Source organism: Delphinus delphis, chromosome 14, assembly GCF_949987515.2.
Source record: "Delphinus delphis chromosome 14, mDelDel1.2, whole genome shotgun sequence".
Taxonomy (NCBI): domain Eukaryota; kingdom Metazoa; phylum Chordata; class Mammalia; order Artiodactyla; family Delphinidae; genus Delphinus; species Delphinus delphis.
Genome location: NC_082696.1, coordinates 66738776 through 66761087, shown reverse-complemented (window position 1 = coordinate 66761087; position 22312 = coordinate 66738776). Strand labels below are relative to the sequence as shown.

The window sequence follows — 22312 nt, the reverse complement described above, 5'->3', positions numbered from 1 at the left end:
ATTCAGTAGACCTTTGTAAAGCTGAGCTGAAGGAACTGGATGATTGCTTGGAGGAGGTGTGCAGGAAGGGAGAGTCAAGAATGAGATCCAGGGCTTCCCTGGTGGCACAGTAGTTAAGAATCATCCTGCCAGTGCAGGGGACACGGGTTCGATCCTGGTCCAGGAGGATCCCACGTGCCGCAGAGCGGCTGGGCCCGTGTGTCACAACTACTGAAGCCCGCGCGCCGTGCTCCGCAATAGGAGAAGTCACTACAATGAGAAGCCCGCGCACCGCAACGAAGACCCAACGCAGCCAAAAATAAAAATAAATAAAATAAATTAAAAAAAAAAAATGAGATCGAGGCAGTGCGCTCCGCTGTCCCACAGATCTGTCTCTTGCTTTGACAGTGTTTGGACGGAACAAACCCAGGGACGCCCCTTGCTCCAGCCTCCCACCAGCCTCCAACCTTTATTTTCCAGTCGCAGCCTTTGGAATCAGCCACTCAGCTATTATTGGCCTCCGGGACGAGCCAACACCATTTTCTGAGCTTAGCTTATTACCAATTAACCATGAGCTCCCAGATTCGTCAGAATTGTTCTACCGACGTGCTGTAGAGCACAGGGAACTCCACTTCATTGTACAGTAGAAACTAACACAACATTGTAAAACAACTATACCCTAAAAAAAAAAAAAAAAAAAAAGAACTGTTCTACCAAGGTGGAGGCCGTCAGCAACTGCCCGGTCAACATGCATCTGTGGGACTGCCGCACCTACCTCTCCTGGGCTTCTATTTCCATGGCGACGATGTGGCTCTGGAGGGCGTGGGCCACTGTTTCCACGAACTGGCCGAGGAGAAGCGCGAGGGTGCACAGTATCTCTTAAAAATGAAAAACCAGTGCGATGGTCGCGCCCTCTTCCAGGTCTTGTAGAATACTCACCAAGATGAGGGGGCTAAAACCCAGGACACTATGGAAGCCACCATTCTCATGGAAAAGAGCCAGACCCAGGCACTTTTGGATCTGCATGCCCTGGGTTCTGCCCATGCAGACCCCCACCTCTGTGACTTCCTGGAGAGCCACTTCCTGGATGAGCAGGTGAAACTCATCAAGAAGATGGGTGACCACCTGCCCGATCTCCGCAGGCTGGCTGGTCCCCAGGCTGGGCTCTTCGAAAGGCTCACCCTCCAGCATGACTAGGAGCCTCCGGAGCCCAGCAGCCTTTGAGGAACCCCTCTGGTGTCGGGGCTTCTGCCTGAAGTCCCTCTTTGCATCCACTAGGCAGCTTTTTTGGTTTTTTTTAATTTATTTAATTTATTTTTGGCTGCATTGGGTCTTCATCGCTGCTCGTGGGCTTTTTCTAGTTGCGGCGAGCGGGGGCTACTCTTTGTTGCGGTGCGCGGGCTTCTCATTGCAGTGGCTTCTCCTGTTGCGGAGCACGGGCTCTAGGCTCGCAGGCTCAGTAGTTGTGGCTCGCAGGGTCTAGAGCGCAGGCTCAGTTGTTGCGGTGCGTGGGCTTAGCTACTCTGAGGCATGTGGGATCTTCCCAGACCAGGGCTCGAACCTGTGTCCTCTGCATTGGCAGGCGGATTCTTAACCACTGCGCCACCAGGGAAGCCCTAGGCAGCTTTTTAATCACCCTGGAGCCCTCTCTCAAGCCTTGGACCAAAATGGAAACAATAGCTTTCTGCAGAAAAGAAAAAAAAAGAGACCCAAGTTTCTGGCAGGGACCCTAGGGAGGGTGGTCACGCCATCACAGGGAGAGAAGATTTAGCAAGAAAGAAGCCAGTTCCATGTGGGACATGTCAGATCTGAGGCCCCTCTTATAGGAGAGTCCAATAAAGGTATGCTAGCGGCAATTTTAAATTTAGGTTTGAAGGATTAGGATTGAAATGTATCTTTTAGAATTTTAATCCAGATCAGTGTTTTAAGTTATTGTTACATATACTAAAAAATCAAGGTAAAGGTTGAATCTAACTAAGATCAAAGGCCTATTCTCTCTTGATTTTCTTACAGTTGGATATACTATTGCTTCTCAGAAAATCAGATGGCTTGGGGAATTCCCTGGCGGTCCAGTGGTTAGGACTCGGTGCTTTCACTGCCAGGGCCCAGGTTCAATCCCTGGTTGGGGATCCCGCAAACTGCGCAGTGGAGCCAAAGAAGAAAAAAAAAAAAAAGAAAATCAAATGTCTATAAAAGGTATTTAAATTTTCTGATATTTAAATGCTGCTAATATTATTTTGGGCACTAGAGTTATTTAATGGATTAGGAAGAAAAACAGCATAATCTTTGTTGAGTTTCTCCTCCAAGTGAAGCACATTAGCAGACTGCTCCTACTGATTCTTATGTAAGAAAAGGTATCTTAAACACCTCAGCATGTCAGCCTTCACAAGCTCATGCGGCAGAAACTCTGAACTTCAAGTCTCCCTCTTCCTAGTCACGAAAGGAGGGAATTTTAAGGGACATTTGGTGAGGCTACTTAGAGCAGTAATTGACAGGGTGGACTCTTAGGTCCAACTCCGGGCCTCGTATCTTGCTAGTAATATGATCTCAAGTTATTTTCATTTTATCTTTTATAGCTGCCTCCTCTGTAAAATAGGAGTGATAACAGTACCTTCCTTGGGCTTCCCTGGTGGCGCAGTGGTTGAGAGTCCGCCTGCCGATGCAGGGGACACGGGTTCGTGCCCTGGTCCAGGAAGATCCCACATGCCGCGGAGCGGCTGGGCCCGTAAACCATGGCCGCTGAGCCTGCGCGTCCGGAGCCTGTGCTCCGCAACGGGAGAGGCCACAACAGTGAGAGGTCCGCGTACCGCAAAAAAAAAAAAAAAAAAATAGTACCTACCTCTTGGGTTTTTGAGGATTTATTATGTAAAGCATTTAAGAGCAGTGCATGGCATATCGTGTGCACTCAATATCTGTTAGTATTAAATAATGCTTTTAATGACATTTTCTTTCTCCTAAACTCAACATCACCACTGATTAAAAATCTTGGGGAATTCCCTGGCGGTCCAGTGGTTAGGACTCTGAACTCCCACTGCAGAAGGCATGGGTTCAATCTCTGGTCCAGGAACTAAGATCTCACATGCCATACAATGCAGCCAAAAAAAAAAAAACAAACTTGGAAATAACTTTTGTTTTTTGGTTGCACTGGACCTTCATTGCTGCGTGCGGGCTTTCTCTAGTTGCAGAGACCGGGGGGCTAACTCTTCCTTGCAGTGCTCAGGTTTCTCACTGCTCCTCTTGTTGCGGAGCACGGGCTCTAGGCGTGCAGGCTTCAGTAGCTATGGCACGCGGACTCAGTAGTTGTGGCTCGCGGGTTCTAGAGCACAGGCTCAGCAATTGTTAGTTGCTCCGTGGCATGTGGGATCTTCCCGGACCAGGGATTGAACCCGTGTCCCCTGAATTGGCAGGCGGGTTTTAACCACTGCACCACCAGGGAGGTCTGGAAATAATTATTTCAGTTCAGATTTTCCCATGAGAAACAGGATTTCATATATAACATTTAATGCTAGCCCTCTCTGAGAACTCTGAGGGGATCTATAAAAGTCATTATACGGTAGAATCATACTAAGCAAGTAAAAATCAAAATGTGGACTGTTAGGAAAAGAATTTTCAGATGGCTAGGGATTAGGGCCAGAGCAGCAAGAACATCTGAAGTTTACTGAAATAAGTTCTACAGCCAAAACAGGCATGTCCCCATCAAAAATATGGAGAGATACGAGTGTTTAAAAAAATAAATAAAAATGTAAATCCAACTTAAATAGATCAATTTATCCTCATTTTCATAAAGCGATAGCTGGTTAATTAGGACAAACACATTTATCTAAAGGAACCCAGCAGTGATATGCATGTATACAGTAAACAACCTCACAAACATGAAAGACCATGCTTTCTTTTCACCGAAGAGACCATTCCGCTCCCAGAAAGATTAGTTACGAATATGCCTGAAATAAAATGAGAGTGTTACCAAATCATGAGTGTATGACACACGCTTTTAAATGGGCAGCTAACGTTCTTGAAAGGAATGCTTTAACGATGGTTATAAATGATGTACTGCTTAAAGTAAAACATAATACTAAATACTACACTTGATTACAAATTACATCCAGTCCACATAAGTTGAATGCATACCATACTTTAATAATCAAGACAATCCCGCTGTTTTTCTCGAGTGTGTTTCATAGAACCCGTATATAACAATATTGCTGTGTTTTTAGGCATTTTTACATTTAAGGGCCCAAAATATATCATGTTCACAAAACATTACCGTCTGTGAATGTCAACCAGTTTTTGATATATATTCCTTCAGAAACACGCTACCCTGGTCATACACACTAATCTACATCACTGAAAATAACCAAAGAGGGTATTTCACAAGCAGAGTCTCATCCCTACATAGAAGTTCTAATTGCCCTGGAAACCTGTAGGTCAAGTTCTCAACCTTTGAAAACGAGCAGAAATGTTCCAGCACAGGCACTGTAGCCATGTATTTGGGCTTTGTATTTATACATTATTTTGTATATTTATACATATTTATAGCATTACATTTGAGACCTAAAGGTGGCCACACACAAGTAAGCTAAGTCCCATATCAAAAATAAAATGAAAAAGGAATTGAAGAGATTTTGTAATTCCAATAGCACAGACTTCAGAAACTGAATGCTTAGATATAACTCCTACATTTCTCTTTAACTAAGAGGTCATTGCCATGCTTACGGCTTTGAGGCAGTAGTCTATGTATCAGTGTGTCATTAATCAAAGAGTGCACTTACTACCATGAACTTGAGTCTGATGTCATAGCATTAACTTTGCCTTTCCCCCAAAGAATCATTTGCTCTTGAAGTAATAGGCTTTTAAGGCACATTTTAACAAAAACCCATCATATACCCAGCTTAAAAATGGAAGCTCCACCTGGCTATAATAACATATATACCTAAGTAATGTGTGATTTACCAGATAGGTAAATGTCTCTATCTTGAGGATAAAGTCACTTTAGAAAAGTGATTCTTTATTTGCTTATCCAAAAAGAAACGCTGTGTAAAAATATTAAAGAATAGATTTATAAGAATAACTTCCATGTACCATGTTGGCAAAGGTCTAACAGGTTATAGGTCTGAAAATTAGGAAAAAGACTTCCCTGGAACCCTGGCTTCCTACCCACCTGTGTTTCTGAGTAGGAATCATGAGGAAGGGAGTTAGGGCACCTTCATGATTTTTAGAAATTTCCTTCCAAAATGCACAGACCCTTGGGAGGGCTCAAACCTTAAACCCCAATCAGCTACCATCTTAAATTACAGTTACCAGCCTCAAAGGAATAGGACTTGGGAAAATGATGGAAGGGGAGAGGATGGAAAGAAGCTGCAGATAGTAGTGGGATAGCTTCAAGAACAAGTTGCTTTAGGAACCTGATCCATTTTTGCTAGGATCAGCATTGCTATCCCTATGAGGCTCTGCTAAAAACATTTTCTAATACCTGCCAACATGCTTTACTTAGGGCACTGACCCTTGGGATGGATCTAGAATAATCTACTTGGAATGGTTTGGGATGGGGGTAGATTTAGAATCTATTAACTTGCTGTTGGCCTCAAGTAAACATAAGTGGAAGAATTTCATAGAAACAGACACAAAGCTAACTGTAATGCCTCCCCTGGCCATCCTTTTCCACTGACCTTTAGAGGTTTTCAGGATGGCTATTTAGCCATGCAGAACACGCTGCCGGAAAACCGAGCTCTAGTTCAATCATAAGGTGGGAACAGGCAGAGTCCACAAGGCACACTGTCACAGGTGAGAGGGAGACTCAGAGGGGACAAATGTGCCCATCAGGATTCAGCTCTGTGGCAGAGAACTGAGATATTACCTGTGGTCGTGGAGCAATGCAAAAAAAACAACAACAAAAAAACTGGTCCTAAATAAACATTTGCAATGTTGCACAGTAAGAGGCTCATTCCACAGGGGCCAAACATTGTATAGGACATATTTTAAAATCTGCAGTGGCCAATCACCTACATTTGGGAAACCATGTGGCCTCTGATGTTATTACTTTAGCCTGAGTGGCAAGTACAGAAAAGCCTCCAGAAACCCTGCAATTTAGTGACATTCTGATTTCTCTCCATTGATCGGCACCATTTTGGAAATCTGGTCCCAAAGGTTCTAAAGAACAGTAATGCAGCAAAAGGAAATAACCTCTCTGTATAAAATGATTATAGAGATGTGTGTTGAGGTAAAGAGTTTTGTAAAAAGGGTCGACTAGGGAAGCACTGTCACGGCTATAGAAATTTTTAGATAAGTTTGGTGCTAATATTATTCTATAAAACTTCTATTTATGTCAGTTATAAACAGGGGACAGTTCTTATTGCTCCTAAAGCTTGCTGCCCCAATCTGTTCCTCCACTGAAAAATGTTTTTTCTCAACAATTGGTAGCAAAGATTCCCAAATTTATAAAAAGTCATTGCCAACGCATCACTTTTTGATTACTTTCTGACTGCCCTATAGATATGGACTCGGTATGCATGTCCTAGACACCAAGGACAGAAGAGAGCCTAGAAAAGTTGTTTTATCAAAGTTTAGTTCAATGAGGGAAAAAAAATAAACATGAAAAAGTGCAAAATATATACAGTTCCTGGCAGTTCTCACGCAGGATTTTTTCTGACTACAGACCATAAAAGTTTACATTTGTGTAATGAAGTTACAGTAGATTTCACTTCATTGTTAATATACGTTTTTGCTTCAAAGTGCTTACTTTATTTAAAAAAAAGAGAAGATCAAGTGGGTGGCAGGAATTTTTTTTTTACAGCAAATATATGTCGTGTGTCCCCATCTCCTTCTTCCTCTTCCTTTAGTGCAACACAGAGCAGCAGCCTCATTGAAAGGTCTGATTTTCAAAAGATGTTCCTGAAACCTCACCTACAGCAGCACCCTAGGCGTCCCGTTAGGGGTGGCTCCTTTTTTCTTCTGCAGCCTATTCTGAACCTTTCGTGATTTCACCACTTTCATTCTCACCTCAAAAACTTCATGGATGGCCTTCCGGAAGCAATGAAAATTATAGTCAATCAGCCCTGGAGAAGAAAACAAAAATATTTATAGAGGTGCCGCCTAGAAATAATCTCTTTTCATGGCAGCTATGGCGAAGACAAGCCAGTAGGGGGCGGTAGAGGAGCAGGCTTAACATAAGATCTCTAGATTTCTCTAGGAGGTGTGCAGCTGGGCTTCAGGAATTGCAGGCAAAGTCTTGTGAATATATATATTTTTACTAACGAAAGGTTCCAGAGTATATACCACATTTTCAAAGGTGTCTATGACCCAAAAAGTTTGAAGAACCAATTTAACTGCCTTTTTAAAAAATCTTTCAGAATTAAGGATTGTAAGAACAATTAAGATATATCTTCAGTGAAATACTTATTAGTATTTTTTCCCCAAAAGGTATTATTAAACTGACTCTGAGTGGAGGCAGACCCTGACTTGGAATATAGCTGAGATCTCAAGGTCACAGAGCCGTTGTCATAAGCCCTGGGGAAAACAAAGTTCCTGATTTTATTTTATTTTATTTTATTTATTTATTTATTTTGCGGTACGCGGGCCTCTCACCGTTGTGGCCTCTCCCGTTGCGGAGCACAGGCTCCGGACACGCAAGCTCAGCGGCCATGGCTCACAGGCCCAGCCGCTCCGCGGCATGTGGGATCTTCCCGGACCGGGGCACGAACCCGTGTCCCCTGTATCGGCAGGCGGACTCTCAACCACTGCGCCACCAGGGAAGCCCAGTGCCTAATTTTAGAGTGGTTATCATCACCTCAGGTGAACTCTGAGCTCAGGAATTCAACAACCAATGACACTCTCAGTTTTTCAATATTAAGTAAATTTTAAATGGAGAATAATAGTGGAGAATCTTCTTGTATTTTCAGAAATTAATAGAATTTTGTAGAATTGATACAAAATAGAATAAAATATAATCTAAGTCTTGAGCACATTTCTCATCACCACCACTAACTTGTAAAGTGTTGAGAGCAGCATTACGTTTATACCAATTAGGATAAGGCAGTGGGTTCCATTTACTATCTTTAAATTTATTAAAATAACTAGACCCAAAATTATTTGCATCCACTCAGGTGATGCTTCCAGAGTACCCCCCCACCCCCACCCCCCCAAAAAAGAATTGTTTTCCAGACAAGAAGAGAAATGCTTCAAAGCAGTCATGTAACCAACCACAAGTATGCTGGAAGAAACACCATCTCAGCTTCCAGGAGCAGGAAACTCTCTGAGTGGCGCCCTCTGCTGCTTCTGCAGTGATAGTGACCACAGTGCAATAAAACTAGGAGACAATTTCCTCAAGAAAAGACCAGTGAGGCAAGAGGGAGAAAGTAATAAGAAATAAGCAAGCCCAGGTATGGGCATCTCTTCTCTGCCTGAAGCTTTCTTTGGTACACAGACAGGTACCAGGGCTATGGAAATAAATGTTTCTGAGGGTATCCCTCACACAAAGAGACATGGGAGTTGGTGGACAAATGTGGAAGTCTTGCATGCCCAATGGGGGTGATTCCAAATTTCTTGCACACAGTTTCTCCGAGATTCCCCCAGCACGAGTGAGCATACAGCTCCCACTGTGGATGGCTTTTCTACCTCCCTTGTCTATTTCCCCACTTCCTCACTTTTATTTCTTGGAACCATCTTCCAAACAAAGCATGAACTTCAAAAAAAGAAAGAAACATGGAGCACAGAAATGATTTTATTTAGTGGGAGTTTGGATAAGACATGTGAGAACCACCTCAAAATTCTCTGCTTATGTGTGCAACCAACTGCCTTAGGCAGAAAGCTTAGCTAGAGGACTTTGGCTCAATTAGAATTCAACCTGGGAAATTTCAGATCCAGCCTACTGATGATTCCTGACAAATCTCAATTTATTCATGGTGCACATTTAAAATGTAACAGTAGGGGCTTCCCTGGTGGCGCAGTGGTTGGGAATCCACCTGCCAATGCAGGGGACACGGGTTCGAGCCCTGGTCCGGGAGGATCCCACATGCCGCGGAGCAGCTAAGCCCGTGCACCACAACTACTGAGCCTGCGCTCTAGAGCCCGCGAGCCACAACTACTGAAGCCCGTGCACCTAGAGCCCGCGCTCCACAACAAGAGAAGCCACTGCAATGAGAAGCCCACGCACTGCAACAAAGACCCAACACAGCCAAAAATAAATTAAATAAATAAATTTATAAAAAAATAAAAATAAATAAAATAAAATGTAACAGTAATCTTGCTGCATTTGGAGCTTTAAAAGTGAAAATTCACGACTGAGGTTTTTAAAGGAAGTACCTACAAAGAGTTTGCTGTTTATTTCAACTCTTTCATAAAATACAGTTGAAAGTACAGGAACAGGGCTTCCCTGGAAGCACAGCGGTTAAGAATCCGTCTGCCAATGCAGGAGACACAGGTTCAAGCCCTGGTCCGGGAAGAACCCACATGCCGTGGAGCAACTAAGCCTGTGAGCCACAACTACTGAGCCCACGTGCCACAACAACTGAAGCCCATGTGCCTAGAGCCCATGCTCTGCAACAAGAGAAGCCACCACAATGAGAAGGCCACGCACCGCAAAGAAGAGTAGCCCCCGCTCGCCCCAACTAGAGAAAAGCCCGTATGCGGCAACGAAGACCCAACACAGCCCAAAATAAATAAATAAATTTATTAAAAAAAAGAAAATACAGGAACAGAGACATGAACAGAACAAGCACTATCTTCAGCACCATACGCAGTTATGGGATGGTCCTACATCCTTCTCTTGGTTCAGTGATTCTCAATCATAGCTGCATATTAAAAGCATCCAGAGAACTTTTTAAAAATTAACAAACCCCAGGTTCCTCTCCCAGGAATTCTGTTCTAATTGTTCTGTGGCAGGCCTCAATGGCCATATTTTTTAACCACCTCCCTTCCCAAGGTGCCTACGATGCGCAGCTAAGACCAAGAATCCCACTTCCGCTTTCTATCCTCCTCTTTCTGCCAAAGCAGTCAGAAATCATCCACGAAAACAGAGAGAGACCAACATCAGGACAAGTCAACCAACAAGGGTTGATTATCAGCACCAGCAGGACTCAACACTTGAGATTAAAGCAGCAAAAACAAATGGAACCACTCCATGCATATGTAAAGCGTCAAGCTCTTTCTAAAGCTAAGGTGATCAACTTAATGCATTTGCCTGGGACTTTCCCAGTTGCAGCCCTGAAGGTCCCCTGTTTCAGGAACCCTCACCTCTGTCCCAGGCAAATGGAGATTGGTTAGTCACCCTAAAAAGCAAACAAGTTTAACTTCATGGGGTTAAACCTTGTCTGCCTATTTATCTCTCTTATCACATTAAAACAAATACTCAGGTTTCTAATGAGTTTAATAAATTTTACAAAATCCGCCTATCTTCAGAGATGATCCTCCCTAGGTGGTTTAACAATAAGTTGCCCAAGATCCACATGAGAAATTCCTGCTTAAATTAACTCACACGACCATAGATGGACATTAAAATTAGTGGGCAAAGTGTGAGGAGAAAGAGGATTTGCATAGTTTGAAAGTATTTATTCACTACAAAGTGAAAAGTAGGAACTCTCCAGGGGAAAGACCTGGTAGACCCTATCTTAACTAAATCAAGGTCAGCATCGCCAGTAATAAGCCAAACTAACGTCATAAACATATGATACACTAAGGACACAATATCATTTCTGTGTGGTATTCTGGCCAAATTGCATAATCTCATTCCAATTGTGCGAAAATATCAGACAAACCCAATTTGAGGAACGTTGTACAAAATAATTGATGAGTACTCTTCAAAAGTGTCAGGGTCATGAAAGACCATCACAGATTGGAGGAGACTAGGAGAAGTAATAACTAAATCAATTTGGGATCCTGGAACAGAAAAAAAAAGGTATTTTTGGAAAAACTCGTGAAATTTGAATAAGGTCTGTAAGTTTTATTAATATTGATAGTATTATACTGATGTTAATTCCCTAGCTTTGATTACTGTACTACAGTACGTAACATGTTAACATTTCGGGAAGCTGGATGAGTATATATAAACTATGTATTATTTTTGCAACTTTTCTATTAAGTCTAAAATCAGTTCAAAATAAACAAGCTCTCAAGGTTGATGTTATTGTAACCTAAATTTTAGGACCTGTCATCACCCTAGATGGTTTGGGGTCTATAGTTGTACTATTTGCATTACTTTTACTTTCCTTAGTTTCCAAAATCAACACAAAATATTAATCACCAAATATAAATTCTAGAAATATCTTTAACCAAGGGAATATATGTATAATGGTTTAAAACACAATACACAGAACTGATTCCATACAGGGAGAAGCCTAGAAATCTTTAGCCCAGACTGCTATACACTGGTGGTATGACCATAGGAGAAAGTCACTTCTATTTCCTGGGTCTGGGTAAAATCATCAGTAACTGAGAGAGTGAAACACAGGATGGTCCTGTCTATCTTCAAAATTCCATGAATCCATTATATAATCTGTTCTTAGTTTCAGCGAGATGAAAATAAAAAGTAAAAGATTACCACCATTTAATTAAAAGTTTTGAGGGCCAAGGACATAACAGGCAATTTGGCTGGTAATAGTAAATACATGAAAAAAATACACGACTTCACTAAGAAGCAGAAAAAATGTAAATTTGTTTTCAATTATCAGTGTTTAATGCTAATACCCAATATTAATGAGAATAAAGCAAAATGGACACACTCATATTCTCTTAGTAGCATAAACCTGTAAAAACTTTCTGAAGGACATTTTGCTAATATGCATTAGAAGCTACCAAAATGTATTGATCTAAGTAATTCCATTTGTTGAAGTATTTCCTGAGGAAATAACCAAAGATGTACACAAATATTTAGTGGAAAGAAGGTCATTATGGATTATTTATAACATCAAAATCTAGAAACAACACACATTTCTAACAATAGAAGAAACTAATCGTTAAAATGATGTGGTTAAAAAAAGATTTAATGAATTGGAAAGATGTCTGTAATAATTTAAGTGAAGGTTATAAAGTAGTATTTATTATATAATCCCATATATAGAGATATCTATGAAAAAACTGGAAAGTTATACAGAAAATATCAAGAGTGATTATGTGAGAAGCTTATCAATAATTATTTTTTTTGCTTATTTATTATATCTAAATTTTCTAAATGAATCTATTACTCTGTAACAAAAAGAAGTAATAAAAATCTAAATCATGGGCTTCCCTGGTGGCGCAGTGGTTGAGAGTCCGCCTGCCGATGCAGGGGACACGGGTTCGTGCCCCGGTCCGGGAGGATCCCGCGTGCCGCGGAGCGGCTGGGCCCGTGAGCCATGGCCGCTGAACCTGCGCGTCCGGAGCCTGTGCTCCGCAACGGGAGAGGCCACAACGGTGAGAGGCCCGCGTACCGCAAACAAACAAACAAACAAACAAACAAACAAATAAATAAATAAATAAATAAATAAATATCTAAATCATGTTTTCAGGCTCAATGAATTAAGAAGATTTTAATGATATCAATAAGTGAAAACAACAGGATAGAAAATTATATAGGCAATATGGCATCACTTTTGTTGGAGGAAAGGAAGGAAAGAAGGGATGAAGGGAGGGAGGGAGGGAGAAAAGGAAGGAGAAAAAAAATCCCAGAAATTTAACACGGAGTTTAGCTCTAGATGGTGAAACTGACTTTTTTATACTTTCCTAAGTTTTCAAAGTATTTTTATAATGAACATGTATTGCATATAAGAAGAAAGGCTATTTCAGAAAATGTTACTATTGCCACTTTGTTGGGAATTTAGGGTAAATCATCCCCTAATCACTAGCAAGAATCCCTAGCTACATCAGTAAACTGATATTTCCCAGTTTACATAGTGGTGCCCGGCAGGGCGGGGGAATATGAGTATCTTTATGAGGGTTAATTGCTTTTGTTTCCAAATAAAACTAAATTTGGTCCTAAAAAGATATTTGGTGACGTTATTAAATATATTCATATCTCCCTGTTTTGAAATCACGATGCTGTCCCTGTGTTTTAGGACTAAAGAATGGACAAGGGATGAACAGAAGTTAAATAACATCTAGCTTTAATGCTGTATGAGTTTCATCCTTTACACGGGGAGGACAAGTGGTCACAAGGTCCCTAATACCTTCTAGGGGTGTGGACCAAGAGGGAGGCCTTGGCACCCCCTGTAGGCTAGGGGACCTCCCCGGGGTAAGAGATCTACAGCCTGGCAACAACGCCCCAGCTGGCTCTGCTCCCAGAAAAGCTCAAGCCCCTCCCTGGGAGGATGGTGCGGTTCCACTACCACCTCACGGCAGCTGCATCACTAGAGGGCAGGCTGGTTCACGGATCCCAAAACCCCAGGATGTCGGGAGGAGCCAAAGGGCCCTGTGACTAAAGTCTGGAAGCTTCCCAAGGCACACTGCTGTCCACCTGCATTCAACGTCTGAAGGGAAATGCTTCATTTAAATCACACAAAAAATTACCTTTTCTTTCAAAGCTTTCCTCTCTGACAAAGCAAACGAGAGCCAGGAACTTGGTCACCTCTTTTAAATAAAGAACTGTTGTGTTATTCAGCTTTATAATGGCTGTTGATTCCTTGTCATAAGGGGTTCCTGCTCCATCTTCTTTGAGCCTAAATGGGGACAGAAACCAAAACATATTTGACCATTGAGAAAGAACTTCAGTTTGTAACCCAGCGACGGAGACCAGCTTTCAAAAAGAGAACGATAATCATAATGACAGGGAGTTTACACTTACAGTGCCTTTCGGCTAAAGATCTCAGAAACCCCCGTTCACAAGAACGTACGCAGCGTATGACAGTCACTTTCCTACTGACACACTGAGTGTGGTGTGTCAGCTGGGCAACTCTCCAGGCACCTGAGGAACACAGGTGAGGGATGGAGGTCAGTTCTTCTCCCCTCCGTGGCCCACAAGGGCTTCCAGTTTTCTCTCGTGACAGAATAACCAGGCTGCCCAAAGCACAGCCTGATGAAAGACCAAGAAGGGGTGAAGAACTGATCCAAAATAAAGCAGCCTGAAGAGAAACGGCAGCAAAATGCTGGGCTAGATCCTGGATCCAGCAAAAAACTGCTATGAAAGATAGAATTGGGACCTTTGGTAAAATTTGAAAATGGACTCTATATTAGATAAGAGTAATGCAGATATGTTAAATAAGTTTAATTTGAAAGTTAAAACTGTGATCCTACAAGAAAACATCCTTGTTATAGGACATGATTCCTATAGAATCATGTTACAAATTCCTCCCAATTAGTTCAGCAAAAACAAACACGTTCAGTCATCCCTCACTATGGGGGCGGGGGGGGGGGCTTGGTTCCAGGATTTCCCCCAGCAGATACCAAAATCTGCAGATGCTCAAGTCTCTTATATAAAATGACATAGTATGGGCTTCCCTGGTGGCGCAGTGGTTGAGAGTCCGCCTGCCGATGCAGGGGACACAGGTTTGTGCCCCGGTCCGGGAAGATCCCACATGCCGCGGAGCTCCTAGGCCCGTGAGCCATGGCCGGAGCCTGTGCTCCGCAACGGGAGAGGCCACAACAGTAAGAGGCCCGCGTCCAGCAAAAAAAAAAAAAAAAGACACAGTATTCACATATAACCCACACACATCCTTCCATATACTTCTTTTTTTTTTAACATCTTTATTGGAGTATAATTGCTCTACAATGGTGTGTTAGTTTCTGCTTTATAACAAAGTGAATCAGCTACACATATACACCCATAACTCCTCCCTCTTGCGTCTCCCTCCCACTCTCCCTATCCCACCCCTCTAGGTGGTCACAAAGCACAGAGCTGATCTCCCTGTGCTATGTGGCTGCTTCCCACTAGCAATCTATTTTACATTTGGTAGTGTATATATGTCCATGTCACTCTCTCACTTCGTCCCAGCTTACCCTTCCCCCTCCCCGTGTCCTCAAGTCCATTCTCTACGTCTGCGTCTTTATTTCTGTCTTGCCCCTAGGTTCTTCAGAACCTTTTTTTTAGATTCCATATATATGTGTTAGCATACGGTATTTATTTTTCTCTTTCTGACTTACTTCACTCTGTATGACAGTCTCTAGGTCCATCCACCTCACTACAAACAACTCAATTTCGTTTCTTTTTATAGCTGGCTAATATTCCATTGTATATATGTGCCACATCTTCTTTATCCATTCATCTGTCAATGCACATTTAGGTTGCTTCCATGTCCTGGCTATTCTAAGTAGAGCTGCAATGAACATTGTGGTACATGACTCTTTTTAAATTATGGTTTTCTCATGGTATATGCCCAGTAGTGGCATTGCTGGGTTGTATGATAGTTCTATCTTTAGTTTTTTAAGGAACCTCCATACTGTTCTCCATAGTGGCTGTATCAATTTACATTCCCACCAACAGTGCTAGAGGATTCCCTTTTCTCCACACTCTCTCCAGCATTTATTGTTCATAGATTTTTTTTTTTTTTTTTTTTGCGGTACGCGGGCCTCTCACTGTTGTGGCCTCTCCAGTTGTGGAGCACAGGCTCTGGACGTGCAGGCTCAGCAGCCATGGCTCACGGGCCCAGCCGCTCCGCAGCATGTGGGATCTTCCCGGACCAGGGCACGAACCCATGTCCCCTGCATCAGCAGGGGGACTCTCAACCACTGCGCCACGAGGGAAGCCCTGTTCGTAGATTTTTTGATGATGGCCATTCTGACTGGTGTTAGGTGATACCTCATTGTAATTTTGAGTTGCATTTCTCTAGTGATGAGTGATGTTGAGCATCCTTTCATGTGTTTGTTGGCCATCTGTATATCTTCTTTGGAGAAATGTCTATTTAGGTCTTCTGTCCATTTTTGGATTGGGTTGTTTCTTTTTTTGATATTGAGCTGCATGAGCTGCTTGTAAATTCTGGAGATTAAGCCTTTGTCAGTTGCTTCATTTGCAAATATTTTCTCCCATTCTGAGGGTTGTCTTTTTGTCTTGTTTATGGTTTCCTTTGCTGTGCAAAAGCTTTTAAGTTTCATTAGGTTCCATTTGTTTATTCTTGTTTTTATTTCCATTTCTCTAGGAGGTGGGTCAAAAAGGATCCTGCTGTGATTTATGTCATAGAGTGTTCTGCCTATGTTTTCCCCTAAGAGTTTAATAGTGTCTGGTCTTACATTTAGGTCTTTAATCCATTTTGAGTTAATTTTTATGTATGGTGTTAGGGAGTGATCTAATTTCATTCTTTTACATGTAGCTGTCCAGTTTCCCCAGCACCACTTATTGAAGAGGCTGTCTTTTCTCCATTGTATATTCTTGCATCCTTTATCAAAAATAAAATGACCATATGTGTGTGGGTTTATCTCTGAGCTTTCTATGCTGTCCCATTGATCTATATTTCTGTTTTTGTGCCAGTACCATACTGTCTTGGTTACTGTAGCTTTGTAGTATAGTCTGAAGTCTGGAAGCCTGATTCCTCCAGCTCCGTTTTTCTTTCTCAAGATTGCTTTGGCTATTCGGGGTCTTTTGTGTTTCCATACAAATTGTGAAATTTCTTGTTCTAGTTCTGTGAAAAATGCCATTGATAGTTTGATAGGGATTGCATGGAATCTGTAGATTGCTTTGGGTAGTAGAGTCATTTTCACAATGTTGATTCTTCCAATCCAAAAACATGGTATATCTCTCCATCTGTTTGTATCATCTTTAATTTCTTTCATCAGTGTCTTATAGTTTTCTGCATACAGGTCTTTTGTCTCCTTAGGTAGGTTTATTCCTAGATATTTTATTCTTTTTGTTGCAATGGTAAATGGGAGCGTTTCCTTAATTTCTCTTTCAGATTTTTCACCATTAGTGTATAGGAATGCCAGAGATTTCTGTGCATTAATTTTGTATTCTGAAACGTTACCAAATTCATTGATTAGCTCTAGTAGTTTTCTGGTAGCATCTTTAGGATTCTCTATGTATAGTATCATGTCATCTGCAAACAGTGACAGCTTTACTTCTTCTTTTCCAATTTGGATTCCTTTTATTTTTTTTTTCTTCTCTGATTACTGTGGCTAAAACTTCCAAAACTATGTTGAATAATAGTGAGAGTGGGCAACCTTGTCTTGTTCCTGATCTTAGAGGAAATGGTTTCAGTTTTTCACCATTGAGAACGATGTTGGCTGTGGGTTTGTCATATATGGCCTTAATTATGTTGAGTAAGTTCCCTCTATGCCTACTTTCTGGAGGGTTTTCATAATAAATCGGTGTTGAACTTTGTTGAAAGCTTTTTCTGCATCTATTGAGATGCTCATATGGTTTTTCTCCTTCAGTTTGTTAATATGGTTTATCACATTGATTGATTTGCATATATTGAAGAATCCTTGCTTTCCTGGGATAAACCCCACTTGATCATGATGTATGATCCTTTTAATGTGCTGTTGGATTCTGTTTGCTAGTATTTTGTTGAGTGTTTTTGCATCTATATTCATCAGTGATATTGGCCTGTAGTTTTCTTGCTTTGTGACATATTTCTCTCGTTTTGGTATCAGGGTGATGGTGGCCTCGTAGAATGAGTTTGGGAGTGTTCCTCCCTCTGCTATATTTTGGAAGAGTTTGAGAAGGATAGGTGTTAGCTCTTCTCTAAATGTTTGATAGAGTTCGCCTGTGAATCCATCTGGTCCTGGGCTTTTGTTTGTTGGAAGATTTTTAATCACAGTCTCAATTTCAGTGCTTGTGATTGGTCTGTTTATATTTTCTATTTCTTCTTGGTTCAGTCTCAGAAGATTGTGCTTTTCTAAGAATTTGTCCATTTCTTCCAGGTTGTCCATTTTATTGGCATAGAGTTGCTTGTAGTAATCTCTCATGATCCTTTGTATTTCTGCAGTGTCAGTTGTTATTTCTCCTTTTTCATTTCTAATTCTATTGATTTGAGTCTTCTCCCTTTTTTTTCTTGATGAGTCTGGCTAATGGTTTATCAATTTTGTTTATCTTCTCAAAGAACCAGCTTTTAGTTTTATTGATCTTTGCTATCATTTCCTTCATTTCTTTTTCATTTATTTCTTATCTGATCTTTGATTTCTTTCCTTCTGCTAACACTGGGGGCTTTTTTTCTCATTTTCTAATTGCTTTAGGTGTAAGGTTAGGTTGTTTATTTGAGATGTTCCGTGTTTCTTGAGGTAGGATTGTATTGCTATAAACTTCCCTCTTACAACTCCTTTTGCTGCATCCCATAGGTTTTGGGTTGTCGTGTTTTCATTGTCATTTGTTTCTAGGTATTTTTTGATTTCCTCTTTGATTTCTTCAGTGATCTCTTGGTTATTAAGTAGTGTATTGTTTAACCCCCATGTGTTTATATTTTTTACAGATTTTTTCCTGTAATTGATATCTGTTCTCACAGCATTGTGGTTGGAAGAGATATGTGATACAATTTCAATTTTCTTAAATTTACCAAGGCTTGATTTGTGACCCAAGATATGATCTATCCTGGAGAATGTCCCATAAGCACTTGAGAAGAAAGTGTATTCTGTTGTTCTTGGATGGAATGTTCTACAAATATCAATTAATTCCCTCCCATACACTTTTAAGTATCCTTAGATTACTTATAATGCCTAATGCAATGTAAATGCTATGTAAATAGTTGCCAGCATGCAGCCCATTCAAGTTTTGCTTTTTGGCATTTTCTGGTATTTTTTTTTCTGAATATTTTCAATCCGCTGGTTGGTTGAATCTGCGGATATGGAACCCACATGGAGGGTCAACTGTATTAGAAAAAGAAAGAAAGAGCAAATATGGCAAACTGATAAAAATTGGTGAATCCCAGTGAAGGGTACATAGGAGTTCACTGTACTATTCTTGCACATTTTCTATAGATTGGAAATTTTTTCAAAATAAAAAGTTAAATAAATAAATTGGTCTATTTACGAAAAGGTGTGGCCTGCAAACACAAATGACTTGGGTTTGAATCCCAGCTCTCTTATTTATCGTATAAGTTTGGGCAAATTGAGTAACTTCTTTGAGCCTCAATTTCCTCAACTGTACATGAACAATAATTACCTCAAAGTTTCCTAATGCAATGAAATAATACATATATAGTGCTAAGCATAGTGCTGAGAGCATATAAAATGCACAATAAATGCTAACTGCTATGATCATTATTAATATGGCCTTAATGATCAAAACTGAGCCCTCTGAAGCCACTGATGTAATCAGTTATGTATCCTTCCTTTATAGGCAAAGGAGCACGTCTTGTACCTTTTCCCTTATCTGAAACTGTGTATACGTTTTCAGAATCCCAGCTGAGATTCCTGAGCAGACCAGGTCACCTGCTTCTAAGGTCTCCAATTACAGGGCTGCCTGCTTCCCGGGCTGTGGCATGCATCCCCGGCCACCCCCTGCAGGCCACATGGGCTGGCTCATGGCTGCTCCAGCAAACAGTCTCAAGAAACCCCAGAACTCACGCCCCATTTGTGACCCATACCCAGACCGGTTCTTACTGAACCGGGCGGGCTCCCAGGAACACTGCACTCGGCAACAGAAAAGCAATCTACCAGCAAGGCCCTGCTCCCTCCTCTGCCCAACCCCTCCCTCCCCGTGTTTGTTTTAGCTGGATAAAAGTAACTCTGATTAACATCATTTATATGAACAACTTACCACTTATGTCTAATTACCATATAGCAAAATAATGATTATGCATATCATTAAACATGTGCCAGATTAATTGTGTTGTTCATTGTATTTGATTACGACAGCCATCTAGACTGTAATCAGGGTAGTTTCAGCTTCCATGGCTATTTCAAGGTCATCCACTTAGAGTTTAAAAACAAGAGAATACTGCAGGGCAGCGATCGCGGAAAATAAGGTCTATTTCTAAAGCCGGTGGCAGTGTTTAGTAAGAATAACAATAATTAATAATAATTATAATGGCAGCTACATTTATCCAGGGTCCACCAGGGGAAGCCTAATGATATTGCATTCTCACTACAGTCCTGTGAGGTAAGAATCACTTTCCCTGTTTCATAAGGGAAGGGACTGTGGGTGTTCATGTGTGTATAACAGTTAACAGAAAGAGTCTAAACTGAATGGAAGAGAGAAATGGTAAGACTGAGGCTCGCCCAGAAGCTGGCAGAGGAGGCTGTGTAAAGCGAGTCACAGCCAGTGAGTAAAGAGGAAGATGAAGGAAAGCTTTATCTCATCAATGGGTGTGTGAGGATGTGAGATTCAATATGAAAACAAGGCAGCAACAACGCGATGCCTTAATAAGATAGACACACAAGGTCACACCCACTCACTCTAAAACACCCTGAATTCAGCAAATTCACAATTATGTGGAATTATTTCTATGTCTGGTAACAGAATCAATTTTCCCCACGCCTGTTTATTTTATATTATTTTAAATGTACAAGAAGTTCTGTTTTATAAGAATATAAGATAATAATAATAAGCAGGTAATGTTGTTTGCTTACTTTAATAATTCTCTGCTATCCACCATAGAAGACAATCAAAACTATATTGGAAAAACAAACAACTCAGCAGTTATTTCATGTAATGAAGAAAATAATAAAACTGTGGTAAACATGAGATATGTATGTAGAATCCAAGGATCCTAGTGGTCTCCCTCAAGTAAATACATTATGATATGACAACAGATTTTTCAGTAGAGGAAGAACGTATCAGACTTGAGCTCAAATACAATACTAATTCTGTCCCTTATTGACAGTGTGAGCAGGTGTTAGAAACTTAACCACTCTGGACCGCAGTGCCCCGTCTATAAGATGGTGATAGTAATTCCTGCCTCGAGGAATAGTGGAGAATTCAATGATAATAATGTGGGCAATGAAATTATTAGCATAATGCTAGGCATTTACTCAATAATGTTTTGTTATTATTATTACATACGAAATGGTGTATTTATAGATCTCAGTCATTTCAAACAAAAGTATTAAGATCAAATAAGTAAATGCAAAATTCTCAAAGGTTATGAAAGAAAAGTATGGCTCAATTGTAGCCTTTCAGAATGTTCTACTTACCCATAAATACAAGAAATGTCGATAACCACATCGATCATGTCACAGCAGAGCTCATAGGTTTGCATATCCACGGGGGTACTATCAGTTGCAATGTAAATCTTACTGACCACATCAAAGAGAAACGCCTTTTCAATTCCAGAATTCTGAAACAGAAAAGGAGATGCGGCCTTAAAGGGACAGCTGATTGCAGAGCATGTCATGGTTACATAAAATGATATGCCATCCTCAGTCTCAGATATGAACCAGCAAAAAGTTAGGTTGTTCCATTTTATTACAATTTAAACCTCATTGTCATAAACTTCTTTATAATGGATTTGCACAAGAAATGAAAACTGGAATTATCACGAATTATTTACTTTCGGTAAACAAATTAAGTAGTGTTTCCTGACTCTTAGAAATGTACCTGCAGTTAGGAAAAAGGCCAAGTAAAAAAAAAAGCATTTTAAAAACTTTAAATTTAAAAATAGATTTAAAAAATCTAGACAAACAAACTCAAAATTGTGCACTGAGAATCAATGCGAATGCAACCAAAGGTCTGCCTTAATTCTATTTTGTGACGTTTGACTTGACGTGGTGGTGTTTAGGACTCAGCCGGACAGCACATCATTCACAGTGTTAAACATATTTTAAAAAATTCAACAGTATATATCTTATAGCCAAAACCAACTTTTATGCTCCCAAACTCTGGTAGGATTCCATGAACATTGAATGATCGCCTACAACTTGAATAAACATTCCGATTACACAAGTGAAGTACAGGAATCGTTTTGGCAGTTACATTTTAAAGGCCCTAAAACAGTACATAGGCGCAATCTTCAAAAATAATATTTCAGTGAACTTGAAGTGCTGTAAGAGCAAGTGGAAATAAGATCATTTCCACTCTTGCAATGTTATTCTTAAATTCCGCAAATGACTCTAACAGGACAGTATTATTTACTTACTGAGATAAAGATGTTTAGCAAATTCTCCAGGGTGGGGAGTTGTGGAATCAGCTTCTGAACCACTTTGCTAAAAGCTTCAAATATTGAATGATCATATATGCTTGTCAGATAAAAGCTGAAAGATGAAACAATATTTCATCACTTTTTACCTCTGACTGAGGAATAGACTGTTCAGGCTATGTCATAACACCAGAATCATGCCTTCGTATTTACTACACACACATTCTAGCCCCCTTCAGAATTCAAAACAACCTCAGTCAAAAAATGAACATGTCTTAACAAGACGTTCCTGCCCAACTCCCCAAAGCAAGAACTGTGCCCATTCTGATCTGCTGACTGGCTGGACTATAGGAGGCTTAAAAATGCAGCCCACGTGCTTGCTTCGGCAGCACATATACTAAAAATGCAGCCGTATATGCCTATATCAGCATCCT

General features: G+C 40.7%; 1 protein-coding gene across 1 annotated transcript in view; it reads right to left on the bottom strand.

Moving 5' to 3' along the window:
- Window positions 1-4091: 4091 nt before the first annotated feature.
- Window positions 4092-22312, bottom strand: part of RRAGD (Ras related GTP binding D) — a 38796-nt gene continuing 20575 nt past the window's right edge. The window contains exons 4-7 of the mRNA XM_060030235.1: window positions 21879-21993; window positions 20938-21080; window positions 13453-13601; window positions 4092-7031 (exon numbers count right to left, since the gene is read on the bottom strand). Of these exons, the coding sequence (XP_059886218.1) occupies window positions 6880-7031; window positions 13453-13601; window positions 20938-21080; window positions 21879-21993 (559 nt within the window). The 3' untranslated portion in view covers window positions 4092-6879. The remainder of the gene's footprint in view (window positions 7032-13452; window positions 13602-20937; window positions 21081-21878; window positions 21994-22312) is intronic.